The following is a 24,341-nucleotide window of genomic DNA, read 5'->3' as shown; positions in this document are numbered from 1 at the left end:
AGAAAAGATGAGCTCTACCAGTCTCTCCTCTTTTTGATTCCTTGAACGTCCAGAAACAAGTTTCCTTTAAATTCTGGATTTGATTTATGGTACTTAAAAAATTTCTTATCTCAAATCTTCTCGACTAGATTGATAATTTAAAGGGTTAATTACATTACACACCCCATGAATATGACTCAATTTCAAATATATTTCATGTATTTTAAAATCAAATACTTACATCCTTAATTTTTGTATATAATAATCAAATAAGATTTAGATGTTAAATGCAGGTGTATAACAACTAATTGCTACAAATAAAAGTTATAATAATATCTAAACAAACAAGGCTATTATACAAGGTTTGACTGTATTTCTAAGGGGTTATTTGGTTACCGGGATGGTCTAGACAAAGACATTCCATGGGTTGGGATAGGTCGAGACTCGAGATACCCACCCTCTCTATGGGATAGCTAATCACACAGAATTAATTAATACCTATAACCAAACACGGGATAAATAATCTTGCATTTTAATTGTTATCCCTTATTCCACCAATCAAACCACTACTAAAGATTTGATGGAGAAGCAATGCCAACTGTCTCGTTGACCATAAATTATACAAGAAACAAGAAATGAAAATCAATAGGTATCTGCAAAATTTAATTTTCAACTAGGCGTGGAGGTAGGGTAATGCAGGGGATACTATTTTTGGCCATTCTTTTATCATACTATTTATCAGGCCATATGACAAAACTTAGATACTCCCATCATCTCCCTCGCTACAATATATCTCTGATTCTTTGCCTTCTATATTCATCATGAAAGTTTTTTCTATTTGCTTCTTTAAACTTTGAACACCCTTAACCAAATTCTTGGCTACGACACTGACTCGTCGAGATTGATTTTATGGCGTTGTTGCAGCTGTTTCATCTTCTCAATTACTTGGTTGGGTTGGGATCAACAAAACGTGGCGGCATCAAGCAGCACCCACTTTGTCAGTAGTACTTTACCCTGCCATCTGAGAATTTCTTAATTTCAATGTGTTACTGCAAAAGGCCCACAGACAGAGCTAGAGTTTATGAGTTTTGAACTCTAAAAAAGAGCTTATTGAGTTTTGGATATATTATTTATACATGTAGGTGATTGTTTTAGCACAAACACAAAGTTATGACCAAAGGTACAAGGTTTTGTTGAACACGTAGCTTTCTCTCTAGCTTGCCCCTTCCAAAAGCTAATGTTTTTGAACTCTTAATTGGTTCTTTGGTATAAATACAAGAAAAATAACTTGCAATATTAGAGAATTATATAGAGCATTTCGATGGGGTAGAGATGAATGTGATTATGGAACTTCTTGAACAGCAATCAGTTCTTCCACTCCTTGAAAAGATTCTAAAGACTCCCACTTGTCATTTGTTCTGGGAACTGAATTGACTCTCATATTTGTTGCCATCATCTAGTCAAAATTAATGTTTTAAGGCAAAGTTATGATTAACTCCTACATTTTCCAGCATTCCGAATATTTTATTTTTGAATTTTCTTTTAAGGGTGTGTTTTGTACGGAGGAAAAGCTATTTTCTGGAAAATGTTTTTCAATTTTTTCATATTTGGCTGGTCAAAAGTTTTAGAAAACATTTTCTATATGCAAACAAATTTTTAGAAATGAGAAAAATAACTTCCTTAGTGGAAAAAAGTTTCATAAGTAGCATTCCATACTAATAGCCTATTTGACCAAACTTATTTTTCTTCAAAATTACTTATTTTGAAAAAGTGAGGTATTTGGCCAAGCTTTTGAAAGAAAATAAGTACTCAGAAACGTTTTTCAAAAGCTAAAAAAAGTAGTTTTTCCCTTAGATTCACTTTTTTGAAAAACACTTTTGAGAAAATACACTTAAAAGCACTTTTTAAAGCTTGGTCAAACGCTAATTGCTGCTCAAAAGTGTTTTTAAATTAATTGGTCAAACACAAACAGCTTCTCACAAATAGTACTTTTTGAAAAAATATTTTTTAAAAAAATTACTTCTCAAAATAAGCTGATTTTAGAAGCTTGGCCAAACAAATTATAATTAACTAATATCTCTTTCCCGCACCCCAACACACCCCACTGCCACCCCCACCTCCCCCCTCATAGCCACCACCCCGCCCCACCTCCATACTAGTGTTTACCTAAATTATGCACAAATATTTTAGGACAATTTTTGTTTTCTTACTTACCAAACACAAGACAACAAGTACAAAAATCTTTTTTTACATGAAACATGTTCCGTGGAACATACTAAACATACCCTAAGTATTTGACTATGACTTAATTATCAATTTTGTGATATATAGGATGTATTTGGGTACATATATTACTTTTTCTACGTGTTTAAGTCTATAGGCATACATGGGGTTTAAGTGTTCATTAATTCTCTGCGGCAACTATCAACAGGATAATGTGTTCCAGTACTGCTAAAGGTGCAGAGAAGCTTTCAAGGTATGCTGATTTTTGCATTCTTATTATCTTTACATGATTCCCTTGATGGTAATTTTGAATTTGATCAACACCTTATTTTGTATTTGGGATTCCTAATATGGATAGTTATTATGATGCTCCCTTGCAGAAATTAGATAATTAAATGAAGATAGTTTCTGTTATTAAGGATTGATTGTCAGTGGAGATGTGTTTCAACTTTGTATCAGAAGGTCGTCCTCTTTATTATTACTAGGTGAATGAAGTAGAATTTTGCATATTACATTGTGGCCTAGCAGTGGCGGATCCAGGATTTTCATTCAGGGTGTTCGGAAAAAAGAAGAAGCTAAATATACACTGTAATTTTTTGCCAAGGTTATTCAAAAGTTAATATATGCACATAAACACAGAAAATTTATCCTATATATACACTGTAATCTTTTGTCGAGGGTGTTCGGGTGAACATCCTGGCCCCCAAGTAGATCCGCCCCTGGGCCTAGTATATCAATTATCAAGGAATGTCTAAAAATTAGGTATAAAAGGTAAGTTTTAATATAAAGCCAGAAAAATTATTACCATGTGAACTTGTGCTCTATCTTATATCGCACATCACTTTTGCCTCCTTTTCCAATGTGTGATTTGCGTAAGGTGCCATGTGCACCCTTCTTTGAAAACTTACTTGCCTAGAAGCGTGTCGGTCCTTCACATTGACCAACCCTCATCAGCTCGCCCTTCATCAGGGGCGTCGCATACACCCCCTCATAGGGACTTAGAGTGTTCAATAGGTTTACCCCACCATCGTACTGCGAGAGTCCGACTCAATTTTGGCCTAACAGACCTTACAGATTTGTTGCTTTGAACTACATCATCATTGAGCCGAAAAACATGTACTATGTGAATTTGTGCTCTGTCTTGTATAGCGCTTCACTTTTCCATCCTTTTACGGTGTGGAATTTGCTTAATTTGTAATATGCACCCTTTCTTTGTAAGTTTGCCATGTTAGAAGTCTGCAAGTCTTTCATCTTGACCTGCCCTCTATCAAGGACGTCACATTATCGTTTTGGGGGGCCAAGGAGCCTATAGAGGGAGTTAGGTAATTACGGTATTATCTTAGCTTCAGCTAGGTTCTTTTTTTCACTTTTCGTTAAACTTCTGGCTATAGCATTTTATTGACATATCTATTAATAAAATTCTGATTGTTTGCTAGCACTCTCAAAGTTATGTTAGATTGATGTCACCGAACTTCTTACTTACCATTTATCTTATGTACAGACTAGTAAGCTAGTAGGGATGCGGCTCCGCAGTACCAAGTCTGAGAGTTTCCAATAATGATCTTGCAAGTCTGGGAGCAACTTGATGCATGACCTCTGTCACTGGCGGAGCCAGGATTTTTGCTATGGGGATTCAAAAATATAAAAAAGTAAACACACGAAGAAGCTAAGAGATTCAATATCTACTATATATATATACATAAAAAATAATTTTAGCCTTGTATATACAGTGTAATTTTTCACCGAAGGGCCTCGGTCCAACCTAGCTCCGCCCCTGACCTCGGTGATTAGATCTCCATTCGGAGTGCTCTAACCCGGAGACCTTTGATGACAGAGAGGAATGAATTGCCATGCCATTCATACATTCGGAGGTTCAGTATTTGCTTTCTTCAATTGAAATTTATTTGACAGGCCGTTCAATAATCAGAAAAAGGCTCATTATCCAATTGTTTAATTACTTTGTAATCAGTTAGATGGGCTTGTTTCTTCCTTTGTTGGTTAAAAAGGGGGTTTAAGTTCAACTGTTGGATATAGTGATATCTTTTTTTTTTCTTTTTCTTTTTCTGAAGTTCAACTTTCAAGGTTTACCCGTTAATGGAAATGATGTTAATATTTAGGAGCGGCAGAGCGGGTCAGATCGGATATGGGCATGTCAAAAATGAGTTAAACAAAAACGGATAAAATATCCGAACTGCCCATATTTAACATGGATAAAAAATGGGTTAACCAATGGATCCTGGTTTCAGGAATAGTCAAGTGAGAACACAAGGTAAAAGCCAAAATAAGTTTGGACTCCGAGAAAACAACAACTCATGGAAAACAACAAGCAGACAAAAGTTATGGATAATATGGATATCCATTTTATAGGAGATACTGTTGATTGCTGGTTGTGGTTTATGGTGGCTGTGAATTGTGATGATGCAAGATTTATTTGGTGTTGCTGCTATATGTTGCAACTTGCACGCTGTCGAACATTTAAGTGGAACTGTAGCTCCACCATTGGTCACTCTGTTGTTTAAATCTCAGTGGATATTTTTAACGTTATTTATCTATACTGCTGCTGCTAGTATGTTGCACTTGATTGAAGTTGGCCGCTCTGTTGTTTAAATATTAGTGGTATCTTTTACTTTATTTATTTTTGCCGAGTATTGGGTGACTTTATGTGCTTTTGAGTATCAGGACAAAAGAAAGCTATATTTTTCACTTCCCTATTGGTATTTTCCCAGCCCTTATCCTTCTACTTTCCAAGCAAAAGATTCCCTGATGGACATTACCAAACTAAAGAGCCAAATTGGAGCCCACGAGTCTTTCTTCAATCATTCCACCCTCCACCTTTCTTGTTTGCTGATTGAAAAAAAAAAAAAAAAGTATTACTCCCTCCACCATTAGAAAGAACATCAAGTTCATTAAAGTAAAGGAAGCGATGGTCGGCTTTGAGAGGGGACTGAAATGCTGATAGAGCAACTTGTGACAGGGCCTCGGGAATTAGATGTGATCTCAATTTTTGGAATGCCAGGACTAGGAAAAACAACTTTGGCTAAGAAATTGTATGACCATGAAGCAATTTCCAATCGCTTTGATATTCACTTGTGGTGTTGTTCTTCCCAATCTTATGATAATAGAGCTCTCTTGTTTAAATTATTGGGTCATATTTGTGAGTTTGATGATAGGACCAAAAAAATGAGTAATGATGAACTAGCTGAGAAGCTCTACAAAAGTTCGAAGGGAAAGAGGTACCTTATTGTTGTGGATGACGTGTGGAGTTCTGAGGCATGGGATGATATAAAGAAACCTTTTCCAGATGATGATAAAGGAAGTAGGATTATTTTGACTACGAGACTTGAATCGATCGCCACATATGCCATGATCTCTTCGACTCCTCATCACCTTCGTTTGTTCACTGAAGAAGAAAGTTGGATGCTAATGAAGGAGAAGGTATTCAAAGAAGACAACTATTGTCCTCAAGAAATCGAGGAGATTGGTAAGCAAATAGCAAGAAAGTGTGGAGGATTACCCCTTGCAGTTGTATTGGTAGCTGGTCTTCTTGCAAAACATGATCATAAGAAAGTAATTTACTGGCAAGACGTCGCTGAAAGTTTGAAGTCAAAAATGCAAGGTTGCATGGATATAATTGAATCGAGTTACCAACACCTGCCCATTCATTTGCAAAAATGCTTTCTCTATTTTGCTTCAGTTCTAGAGGACCAGAAAGTTCCTGTTCAAAACTGATACGATTATGGATCGCCGAAAATTTTGTTGAAGCCGGATCGAAGAGCTTAGAGATGGTTGCAATGGATTACTTGATGGATTTAATTAGGAGCAACCTAGTGATGGTTGCTAAAATAAATTTCTCAGGGGAGATCAAAGCCGTCCATATTCATGATTTAATGCACGAGTTTATCTTGGTGAAAGCTAAAAATGTCAACTTTTTGCTGAGGATAAATGAGTAAGTAAAATCAATTCCGTGTGTGTGTTTATACATGTATATATATATTGCTGTCACTATGATAATGGCTCTGAAATTTATTCTCCTTCTTGAACCAGTGGTGGTACATTATCACTTGCTTCTGAGGCTCGATGTAAACGTGTGAATATTTTAGCACCTTGTCAAGTGCTTCTTGGAGATAGATTTTGTTTTGGACGAAATATCAACACCTTACGATTCCTTCCCAATGTAAATTCTCCATTTGTTGATTATGATTTGACTAAATCCAGGGAACATCTGAGAGTATTAGATTTGGGTTCTGTAAGGCTGCATCAGACACTTGTAGATGCATTACAGTTTCTGATTCATTTGAAGTACTTACAACTGAGGATTTATTTTCTTGAAATTCCACGCTCAATATGCAACCTGAAGGAGTTAGAAACGTTTATAGTGACTGGAGAATACAATCATATCAATATTCCAAATACCATTTGGGATATCACAAGCTTGAGGCTTTTGCATATAAGTCCTCTATATATCATTCGTGGAGAATTAGAGGATCTTCACAACTTACAAACCTGTTCTGATCTGGTTATTTTTCCTGGGATGGACTATCAGAGGTTCATGAAAAGATTTCACAATCTTCTAAAGCTCAATTGCTTATTATCTGGTTCAGGGACAACTCTAAGATATTTCTTTCCTTCTTTTGACTCTCTCATACAACTCGAATCTCTCAAGATTGGTGTCTCTACGGCAGTGGTAGATGTTGGGTCTCACATAGTCGTGATGTAAGCGCTTACCTCATCTTAGTCGTGATGTAAGCGCTTACCTCATCTTAGTCGTGATGTAAGCGCTTACCTCATGATAGTCGTGATATAAGCGCTTACCTCATCATAGGAAATTCATTCCTATAAATAGGTAGCTTATGGTTCATTTGTAAGACATTAAGATCATTTGCTAAACACATCCCAAAGAGAGAAAAAAATCTAAGAGAAATACTCTTAGTGAAAAGCCTAAGTAAGAGAAGGTCTTTGAGAGAATTTCCTGTGGTAAAATGCTTGAGTGTAATTGGGATTTGGGTTGTGAGGTTGAGTGTTGTAAACACTTGTAATATTTCTTCTTTAATAAGATCTGCAGCAGCAACGTGGACGTAGCTCTCACATTGAGGGTGAACCACTATAAATCTGTGTGTGTTATTTATTCTTCGCTTACATCACGGCGTAAGTAGGTTCTGTCTAAGGAGGTTGGTATTTAAGTGGTCCAGCTGTGACCCTCCAATCTTTCCTGGGAACCTGCTTACAAAGGTCGGATTTGGGATTAAAATCCTAACAGTAGATCCCTATGGTTTCGAAGACTTTACATACCCCTCAAACCTCAAGAAATTAACTTTGGCGCGTCTTGAACTCCCTTGGAGTAAGATTTCAAACATTAGCCGATTATCCAACCTTGAAGTTCTAAAACTAGAAGGTTATGCCTTCATAGGCAGGCGATGGGATGTTAAGGACGGGGAGTTTCCTAACCTTAGAGTTTTGAAATTAAAGAATCTAGGATTCTTAGAATGGACTGCCTCTGATGACTCTTATCAAAGTCTTCAGCAAGTACTGGTGCAAAGTTGTTTGAACCTAGAGGAAATCCCTGAAAGTTTTGGAAGCAAGTGTACAATGCAAGTGATTGAGGTAAGATCATGTCGCTACTCGTTTGTAAGTGCTGTCCTAAAAATTAAGGAAATGCAAGTTGAGGAGATGGGGAATTCCGAATTCAAGGTCATTATTTGTAAGTGAAAGGCAACAGTCTTGATCGTAAGGGTTGCTTTGTTAGGTAGCCTTGTCTTATGTTCTTGATTAGAAGTGTATGCTGCACTCAGTATACAAGGCCCTCCTGTAATTGGCTTGATCTCAGAGTTCAATTCCTACCAGTAGATTGTCTAACAGAAGAGTTTTCCTTGTCAGACAACCTCATCAAGTTTCCTTAATTTCAAAAGTTTTAAGGTTAGGATGGAAATGTACACTCTGCTTTGATGTGCAAAGGTAAGGTGAACATGTACTATCCTATTACCTTACTCCCAATATTTAGAAGTAAATAAGTTAAAATTTTCGCATTTCTTGTACTGACCATGTTATTCATGAAAACACTGCAGGAAAAAAAGTTGGATCTGAGGATGAATAATGGGACATGCACAATTTTTTTGGTTTTGATTGTATATACATGTGACTTGCTCAATGTGTATACATTTGGGTTGTTAGTATTTTATGTTCTGTTCAACAATCCTTTTAGGTGTGTTATGTGTAGTATATTTGAGTTTTTGTTTTGCATATACATAATAAGTTGAAAATATTTGAATAAGCTAGATGAACGTTGTTGGAATATCAGTGGATTAGACAAACCATTTCATGGTCCCGTTAAACTGAATCTTGAATGCTCCTTACAAGTAGCTCATTCTTATAGTATGTTGTACTGCTCTGTTAATTCTAATGTATGAGCAAACTCTGTACTAATGGTTCTTTCTCAGTGTAGAACAGATCATAGCTTAATTTTGTCCAGAAAATGGACAAAAGGGGGTGCAGAAAACAATTTAAGATGAAACTATTCATGATATTAACCAAACCTTAGTTAAGATTATAATCAAAATAATTGCAAATTAAGAGTTACAGAGTGTTGAATGACACCTGATCTCTCTTTTATTCTCAAAACATCTGCTCAGGACAATGAGTAGTTAAAGAGAATCACATGGATGTTAATTGGTCTGTGGAAAAGATAAAGACAGCATAAACTGAACTAAATCTAATCGGAAAAGAGCAAATGAAAAGAGAAAAAACCGGTGATCCGTATCGCTATATATCTGAGCTTGAGGAGGCTGTCTTATTATAAGGAAAACTCTTGTATTAGACAATCTAATGGTAGGGATTGAACTCGTAGATCAAGCCAATTAAAGGTGGGTCTTGCATACCATTTAATTCAAAGATATAAGATAAGAAACCTAACTAAGCAACCCTTTCGCTGAAGATTTGTGATTCACTTCCAATTATTGACCTTGAATTCCGAATTCCCCATCTCCTCAATCTGCATTTCCTTAATTTTCAGGGCAGCACTTTCAACAATTGCATTGTCCACTTGTTCCCAAAACTATAAGGTATTTCCAACATCTTTGCACCAGTACTTGCTGAAGGTTGGGATATGAGTCATCAGAGGCAATCCATTCTAAGGATCCATGATACTTTAATTCAAAACTTTAAGGTTAAAGAAACTCCCCGTTTTTAACTTCCCGTTGCCTCCCGTTGAAAGCATTTCCTTCTAATTTCAGAACTTCAAAGTTGGGTAATCTTCCAATGTTACGAAATTTTAATCCAAGGGAGGTTAAGATATACCAGAGTTAATTCTTGAGGTTTGATGGGTATATAAAGTCTTCAAAACCACATAGATCTACCACTGCCTCGGCAGTGGCGTAGCCAGAAATTTCGCTAAGGGTGTTCAATAATTAGAGTATATATAATTTACTTCTTCAACGATTGAACGCTGTTAGCGAAATTCCTGGTTACACCACTGATGGAGCAGTAGTTGATCCCTATGGTTTTGAAGACTTTACATACCCATCAAACCTCAAGAAATTAACTCTGGTATATCTTAACCTCCCTTGGATTAAAATTTCGTAACATTGGAAGATTGCCCAACTTTGAAGTTCTGAAATTAGAAGGAAATGCTTTCAACGGGAGGCAATGGGACGTTAAAAACGGGGAGTTTCTTTAACCTTAAAGTTTTGAATTAAAGTATCATGGATCCTTAGAATGGATTGCCTCTGATGACTCATATCCCAACCTTCAGCAAGTACTGGTGCAAAGATGTTTGGAATTGGAGGGAATCCCTGAAAGTTTTGGGAGCATGTGCACGATGCAACTGATTGAGGTAAGATCATGTCGCAACTCTGTTGTTAATGCTGCCCTGAAAATTAAGGAAATACAAATTGAAGAGATGGGGAATTCTGAATTCAAGGTCATTATTTCTAAGTGAAAGTCATGAGACTTGAAGAGAAGGGTTGTTAAGTTGCTTATGTTCTTGAAATAGAAGTGTATGTTTTTGCTGGCAGTGCAAGCCATGAATTGTTTTTTTTTCTTTTCGGAATGGTTTCTCTTTTTTCGATTTTATATAGTTCATGAATTGTCTTTATCTTTTTCCACAAGACTAGTACACCCATGCTATTCTCTTTAACTACTCATTACCTTGAGCAGATGTTTTCTGAAAGAAGGGAGAGAGATCGGGTGTCATTCAACAGTTAAGGTGTGTTCAATATCAGAAAAAGTTTCATTCAAAAGGGTCTGGTGCACCCCCTTTAGTCCATTTCTGGGCAAAATAAAAACTCTTTTCTTTATAGCTTGCAAACTGCAATTCTGCAAAAGCTACTTCACTTTTTGCTTCGGCGCAATTGGCTCTTTCCCCACTCAGTGTGAGTTCTGCTTAAATTGCAAAGATGAAAGGAATGATGGCTTTTTGGGTGCTTGTCCACTGAATGAATGCAACTCTATATTCTAATGGTTCGTGTTCATTGATTCTCCACAGACTCTTTTTTAAGTTTACAAGTGAAAATGTTTAACTCAAAATAGTCAGATGCTAAATGGTTCTTTCCACAATTTATTTTAACTATTATAGAAGCACCAGTTTGAGAACATTTCGTCATCCGTCAGGGCATTTCCGCAAATAAAATGAAAACTGAGGATAATTAATAAATCATTCTTCAACTCTTATTTTGACTCTACACGTGTCCATTGTGGCAGGCCCTATGTCTCCTTCTTCACATTTTAGGTGTCTTTATTTTTAAAAGGGCAAAGGGGCAAATATACCCCTCAACTATAGGATATGGAGTAAATATACCCTCCGTTAAAAAAAAGGAGGATTTATGCCCTCGCCGTTAATGAAAAGGGGCATATATACCCCTCAACTATAGGATATGGAGCAAATATACATCTCGTTACAAAATTGGTGTATATATACCCCTGCCGTTATAAAATAGTGCAAATATACCCCTGTCGTTTTAAAATGGTGCAAATATACCCTTTTCACTGACGGATTTAAAAAAAAATATTTAGGTTATTTTTTAATTAAAAAATATCACGTGACTTTAAAAAAAAGTCTACCCATTTTTTTGTGTAGACATACTTTTCTAAGGCCACATAGTAATTTTGTTTTTTGATAGGTGGGGTCTGTTCGTTTAAAAAAAATATCTCCGTGACTTTACAAAAAATAAGTCTACCCATTTTTTTAAAGAAATAAGTCTACCCTTTTCACTGACGGATTTTAAAAAAAAATATTTAGGTTATTTTTTAATTAAAAAATATCACGTGACTTTAAAAAAAAAAAGTCTACCCATTTGTTTGTGTAGACATACTTTTCTAAGGCCACATAGTAATTTTTTTTTATAGGTGGGGTCTGTTCGTTTAAAAAAAATATCTCCATGACTTTAAAAAAAATAAGTCTACTCATTTTTTTTAAAAAAATAAGTCTACCCTTTTCACTGACGGATTTTTTAAAAAAAATATTTAGGTTATTTTTTAATTAAAAAATATCACGTGACTTTAAAAAAAAGTCTACCCATTTTTTTGTGTAGACATACTTTTCTAAGGCCACATAGTCATTTTTTTTTATAGGTGGGGTCTGTTCATTTAAAAAAAATATCTCCGTGACTTTTAAAAAAATAAGTTTGCCCTTTTCACTGAAGGATTTAAAAAAAAATATTTAAGTTATTTTTTAATTAAAAAATATCACTTGACTTTAAAAAAGTCTACCCATTTTTTTGCGTAGACATACTTTTCTAAGGCCACATAGTAATTTTTTTTTTTTGATGGGTAAGGTTTGGTTCTTTTAAAAAAATGAGTAGACTTATTTTTTTTAAAGTCACGGAGATAATTTTTTTAAACGAACAGACCCCACCTATCAAAAGAAAAAATTACTATGTGGCCTTAGAAAAGTATGTCTACACAAAAAAATGGGTAGACTTTTTTTTAAAGTCACGTGATATTTTTTAATTAAAAAATAACCTAAATATTTTTTTTTAAAAAAATCGTCAGTGAAAAGGGTATATTTGCACCATTTTAAAACGACAGGGGTATATTTGCACCATTTTAAAACGACAGGGGTATATTTGCACCAATTTTGTAACGAGGGGTATATTTGCTCCATATCCTATAGTTGAGGGGTATATATGCCCTTTTCATTAACGGCGAGGGCATAAATCCTCCTTTTTTTTAACGGAGGGTATATTTGCTCCATATCCTATAGTTGAGGGGTATATTTGCCCCTTTGCCCTAATCAAAATACTCTCTTACATAAAAGGTCTACCCGTCTTTCAATTTTTGTCCAGAATCTTCATCATCATTCATTTCGTCGTCCGTTAAGCATTAAAAAAAAAACATGTGATCCCATATTAAACACCAACCAATATTAAAAAATAAAAAATAAAAACCAACCAATATTAAAAAAAAAAAAGTAAAAAAGGTGAAACTCAGCATCTCCAAACTCACGGGAAAAAAAAGTGGATCCCATATTAACAAAATCAAGCAATATAAAAAAAAAAGTGAATCTTATATTAAAAAACAAACAATGTCAAGAAAAAGTGCAGACTTTATATTCGTAGCAAATACTAATATAATAAAGTTTTAGATACGGAGCACAAACTACAATGTTATATTAATCGTGTTTTGAACATAGTATCCCATATTGACAAAATCAAGCAATATAAAAAAAAGTGAATCCCATATTAAAAAAAACAAAGTCAAAAACAAAAATGCAGACTTTGTATTCGTAGCAAACACTAATATAATAAAGTTTTAGATACGGAACACAAACTACAATGTTATATTAATCGTGTTTTGAACATAATATATATATATATATATATATATATATATATATATATATATATATATATATATATATATATATATATATATATTATATGCATAAAAATAGTGCAAACTAATAATGTCCAAAAGGGTGAGCCCAATACTAAACAACACCAAGCAATATAAAAAAAAAAATTATATAAAGCATGGGTTTAGACCCATGTTTTGTCGTCCGTTGTCCCTTAAAAAAAAAAGGTGGGCCTCATACTAAATAACACCAAACAATAAAAAAAAGGAAGAAAAAAAAGTGGAACTCACCATCTCCAAACTCATGGGAAAAAAAAGTGGACCCCATATTAACAAAATCAAGCAATATAAAAATATTAAAAAAAAATATAATGTTAAAAAAAAGTATAGACTTTGTATTCGTAGCAAATACTAATATAATAAAGTTTTAGATACGGAGCACAAACTACAATGTTATGTTAATCGTGTTTTGAACATAGTATATGTATATATATTATATGCATAAAAATAGTGCAAACTAATAATGTCCAAAAAAAAAAGCACCCCATAAAGGGTGGACCTCATACTAAAAAATACCAAGCAATATAAAAAAAAAAAAAGTGGAACCCACTATCTCCAAACTCACGGTAAAAAAAAAAAGTGGACCCTATATTAACAAAATCAAGCAATATAAAAAAAAAAAGTGAACCCCATATTAAAAAAAATAATGTAAAAAAAAAAGTGCAGACTTTGTATTCGTGGTAAATACTAATATAATAAAGTTTTAGATACGGAGTACAAACTACAATGTTATATTAATCGTATTTTGAACATAGTATATATATATATATATATATGCATAAAAATAGTGCAAATTAATAATGTCTAAAAAAAAAGTGCACCCCATATTAAAAAATCAAATAATATTCATGTAATTTTCAAAGTATCTCATTAAGTTAATAATGATGGATTCATTGCCACGTGCGTATCAATCCATTAGTAGGAACAAATGAAATTGCTTTTCTTCAAAAGGTTAAGTAGTCAAACCATACAGTTTTCTTTCTTTTTTTATATTAGCCTGAGAGCTAATCTAGCTATTAAACTGTTGTATTTGCTATTCCGCCATGTCATTTATTTGTTATGTTTACTAAAATAAATATACTTAAAATATTTATATTTTAGAATAAGATAGAATTTAATTACTTTTTTATTTTTATTCTTACTCTAATAAATGTGAAAAGAGATTAATGTCGTAAAAAAAATATATCAAATGGAGATCAAATAATGAATAAGGTAAATTAATCAAATTATAATTCTAATCGACATTTTCTTAAAAAACCATGCAAAAGACAACATGACAAGTAAAATGAGCTAAACCGAGAATATTTACCAAAAATAAAAAAATAGTATTTTTTCGTTTAAATAGAAAATCAATTTCTACTTTGTTTCGTTTTAAACATGTAAAATTAATTTAATAATTTGAATTAGAATTATCCAAATCAAAATTTGATAAAACATAATAAGTATTTTACACCTTTAAATTAATCGAATTAAAATTGAAAGTATCAACTGATGCTTAAATATTGCTATTTTTTTTATCTCAAAGAGAGGAAAATAGTTTACTTTTAAACAAGTCTTCTCTTTTAAAAAATATTAATAAATTTGTGAACATAATATATATATATATATATATATATATATATATATATATATATATATATATATATATATTCAAAGACACTATATACACATTGATGCACTATAATGTAAAGTGTTGGGCCAGTGCGCAGCACGGGCATAGGCCGCCTAGTAGCTATTAGACAGTGCAGGATGCATTGGATCTCCAACACAAGCAATTCTGAGATACTTGACCGATATATGATAATAACATAGGGTAGTTGAACAATGGTAACGTTGAACAATAGAAGAATAGGCAATATACCCGATATCTGCATAGAGAATGAGCAACTTGTAGGGAGCATTAAACAAATGAATCTGGAAAATCTCGGATTTTTAGTCAGGCCCTTAAACCTCCTTGACTCGTTTATCCTTCTAGAGCAATGTGGACCACTGAATACTTCAATAGTACATGAACTTTACAATGAAGGTAAATTTTTTTTTCTAATTTAACGAACTAAGTCGAGAAATCCAGACATAAAAAGATTTTAAGTAACATAATCAAAATCCAGAATTTAAATGGAAGTTTTCAACTAATGCTTTGTTTGCTAGACAAATGCATAATATGCCACACTAAAGGAAAGCTAATGCTTTGTCAGGTATGTGAAGTCCTCAAAAGCTAATTAACGTCAAGTTTGGGATTAGTTCAAAAATAGAGAAAAAGGTCGCAAATAAAGCCATTTTAGATTAAACTTTTTTAAATTTAAAAAATACATGGATTTACCACTGCCCCAGAGACACCAATCTTCAGAGATTTGAGTTGACTGAGAGAGTCAAAAGCTGGAACAAAATCGCTAGAAGGGGTTCCTGAATAATCTAATTGACAACTGAGTTTTTCAAGATCGGTAATATTCCCAAGGAAAAGAAATCATAATATTAGAGCAGGTTTTTAAGTGGTGGTGGAAAATGGGTGAGTTTGGTTGGATTTGGGCCGGTTGAAAACAGGTTGAGTTTCAAATCGCCCATATTTCATATGGGTAAAATATGGGTGAGTTGGTTAGAGGTTAGCCCGTATTATATAAGTGTAATATTATTTCAAGTCTAATATATATAATTTTTTCTTTTGCTCAAATTAAATTAATTTTTTCATGTATTTATAATTAAATACATGAAATAGAAAATTCGGGGTGGGGTGGGGGTGGAGGGTAGGAAAAAGTTTCCCATTTTTTATAAAAGTACAACAACAACAACAACAACAACATACCCAGTGAAATTCCACAATGTGGGGTCTGCAGAGGGTAAAGTATACGCAGACCTTACCCCTACCTTCCGAGGTAGGGAGACTGTTTCTGAAAAACCCTCAGCTCAAGAGAAAGCATGACAAAAAAGGTCAGATAAGAACGAGCAATTCATAGTATTAGAACGAAATAACGACAACAAAAAACATGGTACAATAGACTGAAAAAAAAGGAGTCGTAGCTACCACGGATGAATAAAAAATCGAAGTACAAGAAACAATAGATTGTAGCATAAAACAAAGGACAAGAAACTATGGTGCAAAACTACGATTAATAGTGAAAGAGGGTAAGCGGGACTACCTATTAGTCTTTTACCCTAATCTGCGTCCTCCATAACCTCTTAGCTAAGGTCATGTCCTCGGTAAGTTGGAACTGCACCATGTCATGTCTAATCACCTCTCTCCAATACTTCTTCGGCCTACCTCTACCTCTCTTGAAACCGTCCATAGCCAGCCTCTCACACCTTCGCACTGGAGCATCAGTGTCTCTCCTCTTCACATGCCCAAACCATCGCAGCCTCACTTTCCGCATCTTGTCCTCCACTGAGGCTACTCCCACCTTGTCCCGGATATCTTCATTCCTAATCCTATCTCTCCTAGTGTGCCCACACATCCATCGAAGCATTCTCATTTCTGCAACTTTCATCTTTTGAACATGAGAGTTCTTGACTGGCCAACATTCCGCCCCATACAACAAAGTCGGTCTAACAACCACTTTGTAGAACTTGCCTTTAAGTTTTGCTGGCACCTTCTTATCACACATTACTCCTGAAGCGAGCCTCCATTTCATCCACCCTGCACTAATACGGTGTGCGACATCATCGTCAATATCCCCATTTCCTTATAAAAATAAAATATATGAAACAAAAAATTCGCGTGTAAGGGGGTGGGGGGATGGTGGGTGGGGTAAGAAAAGTTTCCCACTTTTTATAATTTTTTTATAAAAGTAAGATAAAATATATGAAATAGAAAATTCGTGGGGTGGGGGGTAGGGGTGGTTTATTAAAAAAAAATTAAAATGTAAAATAAAATATATGAAATAAAAAATTAGGGTGGGGGTGGTGGGGGATATGGTCGGAGTGGGAGGTAAGAAAAAGTTTCTCATTTCTTTTATAAAATCTTTATAATAGTAAAATAAAATATATGAAATAGAAAATTTGGGAGGTGTGGGGTAATTGGAGTGAGGGTGGGGGGTGGTAGGTGGGTAGGTCGGGAGGGGGAGTAAGGGGTGGCATAAAGGTGGGTGGGGTGGTAGGGGTAGGTATAGATGGTGTGGTGGGTGGTGGAGGGCAGGGTGGGATTGGGGTGATGGTTGGTGTGTTTTTATTGATTCGGAAAATATTTTTCCTCAAATTTTTAAGGAAAATATTTTCTCCTATTTTGAGAAAAAATTATCTGTTATTGGGTCTAGTGGGTTCAAATATGGGTATTCATATTTTCCCAATTTTTAATGGGTTAAAAATTAAATGAAGTCCATATTTAGCCAACTAAAATTTAAGCAAACTTAGCTACTTTTTCTAATTTACAGGGCGTAGCAAACATACACGTATAAGCTGTGTATTTTCGCGTGTATTTGGGCGAGGTTCTCCCTTTGCCCGCCCAGGTTCGAACCCTACCAACAACATTACTTTCTTACATATTTTTTCTGGCTTCTTCTTCTTGTATTTTGAGTGTATTTTTGTCATATCTATTTTGTTCATATGTATGTTTATGTGTATTAGAAGCAGTGATAGAACTGTGTATTTGTTCATATGTATTGTTATACCCCATTTTAACCGGGTTAAATTAGAAGTACAACATATTGAAAATTCCTAAATTTGTTTTATTTTAAGGAGTCGCCACCTAATTATTTACGGTGAATTAGGACACCTAAAGTTTATTAAAGTAGTTATCTAAAGTTGATATTATTGTAAAGTCTACGAAACCAAAAGATTCTAGGTAAGGGTTCAATTAGTCTAAAAGGAAGGTATTAGGAATCCTTTAAGACCCATTAACAATGGTTAACCGACCGGACTTACATTATTTAATTATGGCCAAAAATGTAGATGTAAATATTTAAATATTTAAGAAAATATTTTGTAATGATTGCTAAAGTTATTTAAAGTAAAACTTGTAGAAAATAATAGTTGCATAGAATTTAGTTAAAAATAAACTAAAAAGAAACAGAATGTGTAATGTTTATATGTTTTTGAAGAAAATGACTAACAAATTTAAAAGAGTTATTTAATAAAATTTTATAGAAAGACTATTAGTTCAACGTATATTGTACGAAGGTTGTTTTAAACGAATATGTATTTCAAGTATTGGACAGAAACTAAAGTGAAAAAGTTATCCGTTAAAACTAATTTATTTTTTTATTTTCTTAAAATAAGCTAACATTAGTGTAAGATTTGTGACGTTTTAAACTTCTAAAATAGTAAGCATAAATTATGATTCCCTTAGCCAAAGATATAGTCATGTTATTTTGAAAATCAATTACTCAAATAAATGTTATAGATACTATAAATAGTTTTAAAAATAGAAGTGAATGTAATTTGTGGAATTAACTACCCATTACTAAACTAAAACCCTTAATGTTACTAAAGTTTATCTTAATTAACAAACAAGAATGTTAGCCATACAATACACATTAAATGCACACAAAATAAAATAGAGGAGTAGATATGATGTAAACGGGGCTGTGATCTGTTGACTGTTGGGCTTCGGCCCAGATTTTTGCCTTCTTATGTGGCTGCGGACAGGACTGATATGGAGGAGGTCATGTTGGGCTTTAAGCCCAACACCGAATGCGGCAGGTGATGAGTCCTGAATTAGGACTCCATTTTTCTCCGATGTGTACATGTAAAGAAAGGAGAAATAGAGATTAGCACTCATATAGGCACAAGTTGATTGAGACTGTAAATTTTAAATTAAACTGTCAGCCCAACATAAACAACACGCATGCTCGGCTACTTTAAGAGACAAAGGCAGAGAGGGCAGGCATCATTCTTCTATGTACACAAATATGCAGATAGTAGTGGCATAATTAGTATAGACGATTGATCAATATGGGTTGGTAACAGGACAAGGCACAAATGACAATTGTGACACGAAAGTTGATAGCAATTTGAGGGTACGATATAGTTTGAAGTTCAAAGGTACAACTGTAACAATCAAGCAAACAAAATTACAGATAGCTCCTACTGCTCCCTATAAAAACTAACTTAAATAATCTTTAAGCATGCTATTGTATCACATTGGCTTCACAACAGGACAAAGAGAATAAGATCTTGAATCAAACTAAAGTAGGGAACAAGGCAGGCTTAAGAGGTTAAGATAGATTAACAAGCATGGCGATCTATTAACAAACTCCATAATTTTAGCTAAACAGGGGACTGCTCACAGTTAATGTAGTAATAGCCCCAAACAACAGCAGAAAAAAAAAAAAAACTTCAACAATGCGCAATCTTTTAGTTCTAAACACTGACTGAACTAAATCCTTTAAACACTCTGTTTTCCTCTTAGTCTCAGCTAAAAGTCCAGGCCATAAATGGCTAATCTCATTTAAGGATAAACCAAAGAACCATAAAAATGAATAATCAGCTCTAAATAAAGTACAGCCCAAACACCAAACTGACTAGGACGATAGGGATGCATCATGGTCAACCAGCACATTCAACAGAAGTGAAATAGCCCAGACAAATCATGTAGAAGTCACTATACAGAATAGATGAGTTCAGAGACAATTAAAAAAAAAAAAAACAGATGTGGGTATGAGCAGGAGGAAATGCATAAGTGCATACATATGAAATTCATATCAAAAGACCTTAATGACACCAAACAGTAATAACCAAATCAAACACATACTCCTTTGAAAGGGCAAAGAAGAGTAGTAACAGCAGCTGTAGGCAAAGCAAAAGGGAAGAGGTACACAATTACTAAGGACAAACAAAGGCAAATCAGGTTGGCAACCAATTCAAAACATTAATGCAGAGTCAAGTGGAATATTTCCATACAATAAGGACATAGAGGGAACATTTCAAAATGGGAAGATACAGCAACAGACTGATCAAGGAGTTGGCACCATTAAGGGTATTGCAACAATAGCTGTAAGTTCTAGAGGAGCATGGAAGGTAATGAAAGAGTCAACTCCAAGTATAAGATGAATGGTCAAAGGCAGGTAGCAGGCAGGATCTTTAAAAAAGATCAAATCCTATCAACCAACTAAGGCATACAAGTCGCAAGGTGCGTTAATTTAAGCATTACTAATGTGTGCCTATGGTCACTGGGCATTTAAGCATAAACAGGAAGAGCTGAACTATCATGCATTTAAAATGAAACTCAGAACCCACCATGTATTGCACCTAGCCATTTCTACTACTTGAATTCATGTGAAACTAACCAAATCATAAACAGAGCATGCTCTGAACAAATCGACCCAGTTTAATCCATGTAATCGTCAACAACCAACAACTTAACAACAATAACTAAACCTAAAACAGACCCATTAAGACTAATTGTAGACTAATCTAACGACTACCACCAGATATCAAACATATGAACGTGAAAACACCAAATTACAGGCATTATGCTAAAATACTACTAATTGATAATGAAGATATATGGCATGCTTACACAAGAAAATTGATTAAATCAAACCCAAGTTGATCTAAAAAACTAACACTGAATATATATGAACTACTAAATCAAGCATAGACGTGCTAATAAATAACTAACACATAGCAAGATTAAAACTTAAACTAAACAAAACCAATATGAACGCATAATACACAAGCAAAAACTAAACTAAATACACAGAAAATACTAAGAACACTAAAAATAAATTGAAATAAATACAAGGAAAAGCTTTACCTTTTGTGTGTACAATGAACTGAGGCGCCGATGGCCTCGAATCTACTCTCTCGTTATGAATAGACCCGAACTTTGAGCCAAACGAGTTCAAACGAAAGTATTACGGATTTTGTGAACTAAAGTTTTGTATTCACTTTTGGCGAATTGAATGAAAATGCTAGGAAGTAGAAAGTAACGATTGCTATCAATGGTGTTTGTAACAAAATACTCGTGTATCTTCCCCAAAAAAACTGAAAAAATCCCCCCCGATCTCAGGGGAATTCCCATCCTTTTATAGGGCTGTGATTAGGGTTTAAGAAAAGAGGAAAAGGAGCGTATGAGAGAGAGGAGCGTATGAGGTGAGGAGCGGCGTGGGGAACAAAGGTGAGTGGAGAGGAACGTGGGAGTGGGGGACAGCAGTGGAGATGGCAGAGCGTGGGAGATAGGAGAGTGGAGAGAACGTGAGAGGGAGAGAGAGGAAGGAGAGAGAAAGGGGAGCGGATGAAGAAGGAGAAAGAAAAGGGATTAGGGTTTTAGGGAAATAAGATTTGGGCCGGGTCAGTAATTTAGGATGTGGGCTGGATCGGGAATAATGTGGGCTGGTCCGTTTGAATAGTGAAATGGGTAATGAGATAATAATTTGGCTGAAAATTGTTGATCCTTCCTCCTCTATTTTAATTATTCTTTGGGCTTCTAATTTAATAACTAGTACAACATATACTATGTAAAGACAATTAATAATTAATATGTAGAAAAATAAAGATTTTACAAAGTGTTGTCTTGTAATTAATTTAACGATTCCAAATCGGAAAAAATGAAACGATGACGAACATTTAAAATTTATGATAAAGTAATGCTCGTAATGTTGAAAATAGAAGTAGCGAAAATAATAGTAGTGAAAATAAAGTATTTAGCTTGTCAGTAAATTTAGATGCCCGAGTGAATAAAATTAAATAAAGGAGGGACAAAATTGGGTGTCAACATGTATGTGTATGTGTATTAGTTCAAATATGTGTATACATATGTGTATTTGTTCATAAGTATTTGTATGTCAAATATAAACATACATTCAAATTTGTATTTGTATTTGAAGGAACTGTGTAGTTGTTCGTGTGATGAACTACGAATCGAATACACATACATTCAAATTTTGAATGTGTATTTGAGCCACTGGGCTGTTATTGTGTATTTGAGTGTGTATGCCAAATATACATATACATTCAATTCGTGTATGTGTATTTGAAGGAACTGTGTATTGAATGTATGTGTAAGAAAATAAATGTTGTTGTGGGGGTTCGAACCTGGGCGGGCAGGGGGATAGCCTCGCCCAATACCACTTCAGCCACTCAAACATATGTATTTAGGTGTAGCTACGAATGATAATTTACAAAATCACTGTAACTACTAATTATAATTAAATGAAAGGGTAGTTATGCTTAATAATTAGGTCTTAAAAGAAGCTACAACAAGTAAAAATTCCTAAAATTTAAGTGGTCAAACTCATTAAAATATGGATTCAAATGGGCTGATTTTACAAATATGTGCTGAAATTGTCGGCCCTACTTTTAAGCTGTCAAGAACCTCTAGTCGTTGACTACAAGTATATAAACGACTTATATGCAGATGCCTCAAGCTTGTCATACCCAAAATGGTTTCTGGAATGCAGGCTATAATACAATGGTGTACTCCATGCTGGACCTCCTTTTAACAACAAACAAGCCCAACATGAGCTACCAAGCCCTTCTCGAATTCCATAGGACAAGAAAACAACAACTTGATTTCACGGCTTCTGATCACCGTCCCATGAGTTCTTACCGAAAACATAATTTAAACACTCATACGAGCCCATGAATAATCATAGACAAGAAATCTTACCTTTTCTGCCAAAATCCTTTGATTTCCTTGCTTTACTTCACCTTGAAGTAACCTTTGAACAATTATAATCGGATAAGAATCAATATAAGTACCACATGATTAACGAGGAGGGAAAACCACCAACTTACCTTGAAGCTTGAAGAAGGGAAAATCAGTTTTGGGAAGCTTGGGAAGGAGAGAGGGTCGGCCTTGGGCTGATCTCTAAGTAGAGAGTGTAAATAATGACAAGGAAATATCAACTTGGCTTTATATGGCCTCCGCCTTTAAAGCTAGAACGTGAAGCACATAGGTGAAACACATGGGTGAAGCTCATAGGTGAGGTCATTGGCAGGGCCGGATCTACAGTGGCGGGTGTGGGTTCTCGGGAACCCACATCTGCTAATGTAGGTCCTATTATTATATTGAAAATTATAGTCAAGTATAACTATTTTCAGTTTGGAACCCACCACTGAATGACTGATGGTTCAATGGAAAAGAGGGGGGGGGGGGGGGGGGGACTGAAGCGGGTTTTGTCTAGATTGTACACGGGGTCGATTCCCGCTGGACTCATGTTTTTTAATTCAAATTTACTTCTTTTGTTTTTCTAGCAAGAGAGTAACCCCACGTTTCTTCTTTTTAAGTCAAATTTGCTTCTTCTTTTTTCCAGCAAAAGAGTAACAGTAACCCCACTTTTATGGTATGATCTAATCTATGGTTAATTCTGCCCTACTTGTTTTTTTTTTCATTTATGCAGGACAAAGGCATTCTCCTCACAACATACGACATTGGTTACTTCTCTCGTTTCTTTTTCCGGAATGTTGTGATTTACTTGCGGGACTACACTAGGTATGTTGTTGTTTTAATTTTTTTTTTTGGGAACCCACAACCTTAAAATCCTGAATCCGCCTCTGGTCATAGGCAAAACACATAGGTGACACACATGGGTGAAGCTAGTTAATGTTGTATCCAAATTATGCCTTTCGGCAGCCACACAGTACTGTGATAAATCGCGCATAACGTTTTACTCAGACATCGTATCGACGAACGGTTTAATGAGTTGAAAACTAGACTTGAAGACCTTCGATTTGGTAGGTACATCACCCCGTAACTCCCAACTATACAGGGAGGATAGCTCCGAGGAAACTAACCCAAATAATAACGGGATTTAAAGTCTTAACTTCGATAAAGCTTAGTCGACTTCTTAATTGCAACACGCTATACTTCCAACCTTGACGTATGACTCAAATACCTCATAACGCGGCCTACGTAACATGACGAGCACTTCTAATCTTACCCCGAAGGTACGGGACATTACATTTTGGCCAATTTTCACGCCTAGGGTCAATATTTAAGGTATATGTTAAGGTACTTGTTTCAGTAAACTAGTACACAAGCATCTTTGTTGACAAAATAACAAATGATGCCTAATTAAATTCCTATGAGGTTCTATCTCCATTGTTAATCACACTCTGCGGAATAATGAAATTAACTTTCAACTACTTCACACTCCGCAATTAGTTTTATAACACTCATGAGGTCGAATTTGTGCAATTTCTGGAAAATGAAATGCAAAAAACTGACCTCATGAGGTCGGTTTTCTGCAAAAAAACTAGCAGAATCATGCTGCTTTTGCAATTGACCACTTGCCAAAATCAATACAATTCTATATTCAGCTAAAACTAGCTCAAATAGCTGCTAACAATCCACCAAACTACAACACAAATATATCTAACATCCTCCAACCCAAGCTACATTAAATTCAACTCGAAACTACTTCAAA

General features: G+C 34.8%; 1 protein-coding gene across 4 annotated transcripts; it reads left to right on the top strand.

Annotated features, from left to right (window-relative positions):
- Window positions 1-2,165: 2,165 nt before the first annotated feature.
- LOC132609475 (putative late blight resistance protein homolog R1B-8) lies at window positions 2,166-8,611 on the top strand. 4 transcript variants are annotated; one of them, XR_009570860.1, is made up of 4 exons: window positions 2,166-2,455; window positions 3,704-6,148; window positions 6,247-8,154; window positions 8,265-8,610. XR_009570860.1 is itself a non-coding variant. In XM_060323458.1 (4 exons), exons 3-4 carry the CDS (start codon window positions 5,874-5,876, stop codon window positions 6,917-6,919), a joined length of 948 nt encoding a protein of 315 aa, XP_060179441.1. In that variant the 5' UTR covers window positions 2,166-2,455; window positions 3,704-3,851; window positions 3,933-5,873; the 3' UTR covers window positions 6,920-8,611. The 4 variants fall into 4 exon arrangements, 2 of the variants coding, with proteins under 2 accessions (XP_060179441.1, XP_060179440.1); XM_060323458.1 differs by having other exon boundaries at window positions 3,704-3,851; window positions 3,933-6,148; window positions 6,247-8,611; XM_060323457.1 differs by having other exon boundaries at window positions 6,247-8,611.
- The last annotated feature ends 15,730 nt before the right edge of the window (window positions 8,612-24,341 follow it).

Source organism: Lycium barbarum, chromosome 9 (genome assembly GCF_019175385.1).
Source record: "Lycium barbarum isolate Lr01 chromosome 9, ASM1917538v2, whole genome shotgun sequence".
Classification (NCBI taxonomy): domain Eukaryota; kingdom Viridiplantae; phylum Streptophyta; class Magnoliopsida; order Solanales; family Solanaceae; genus Lycium; species Lycium barbarum.
This window is presented reverse-complemented; position numbering and strand designations above follow the sequence as displayed.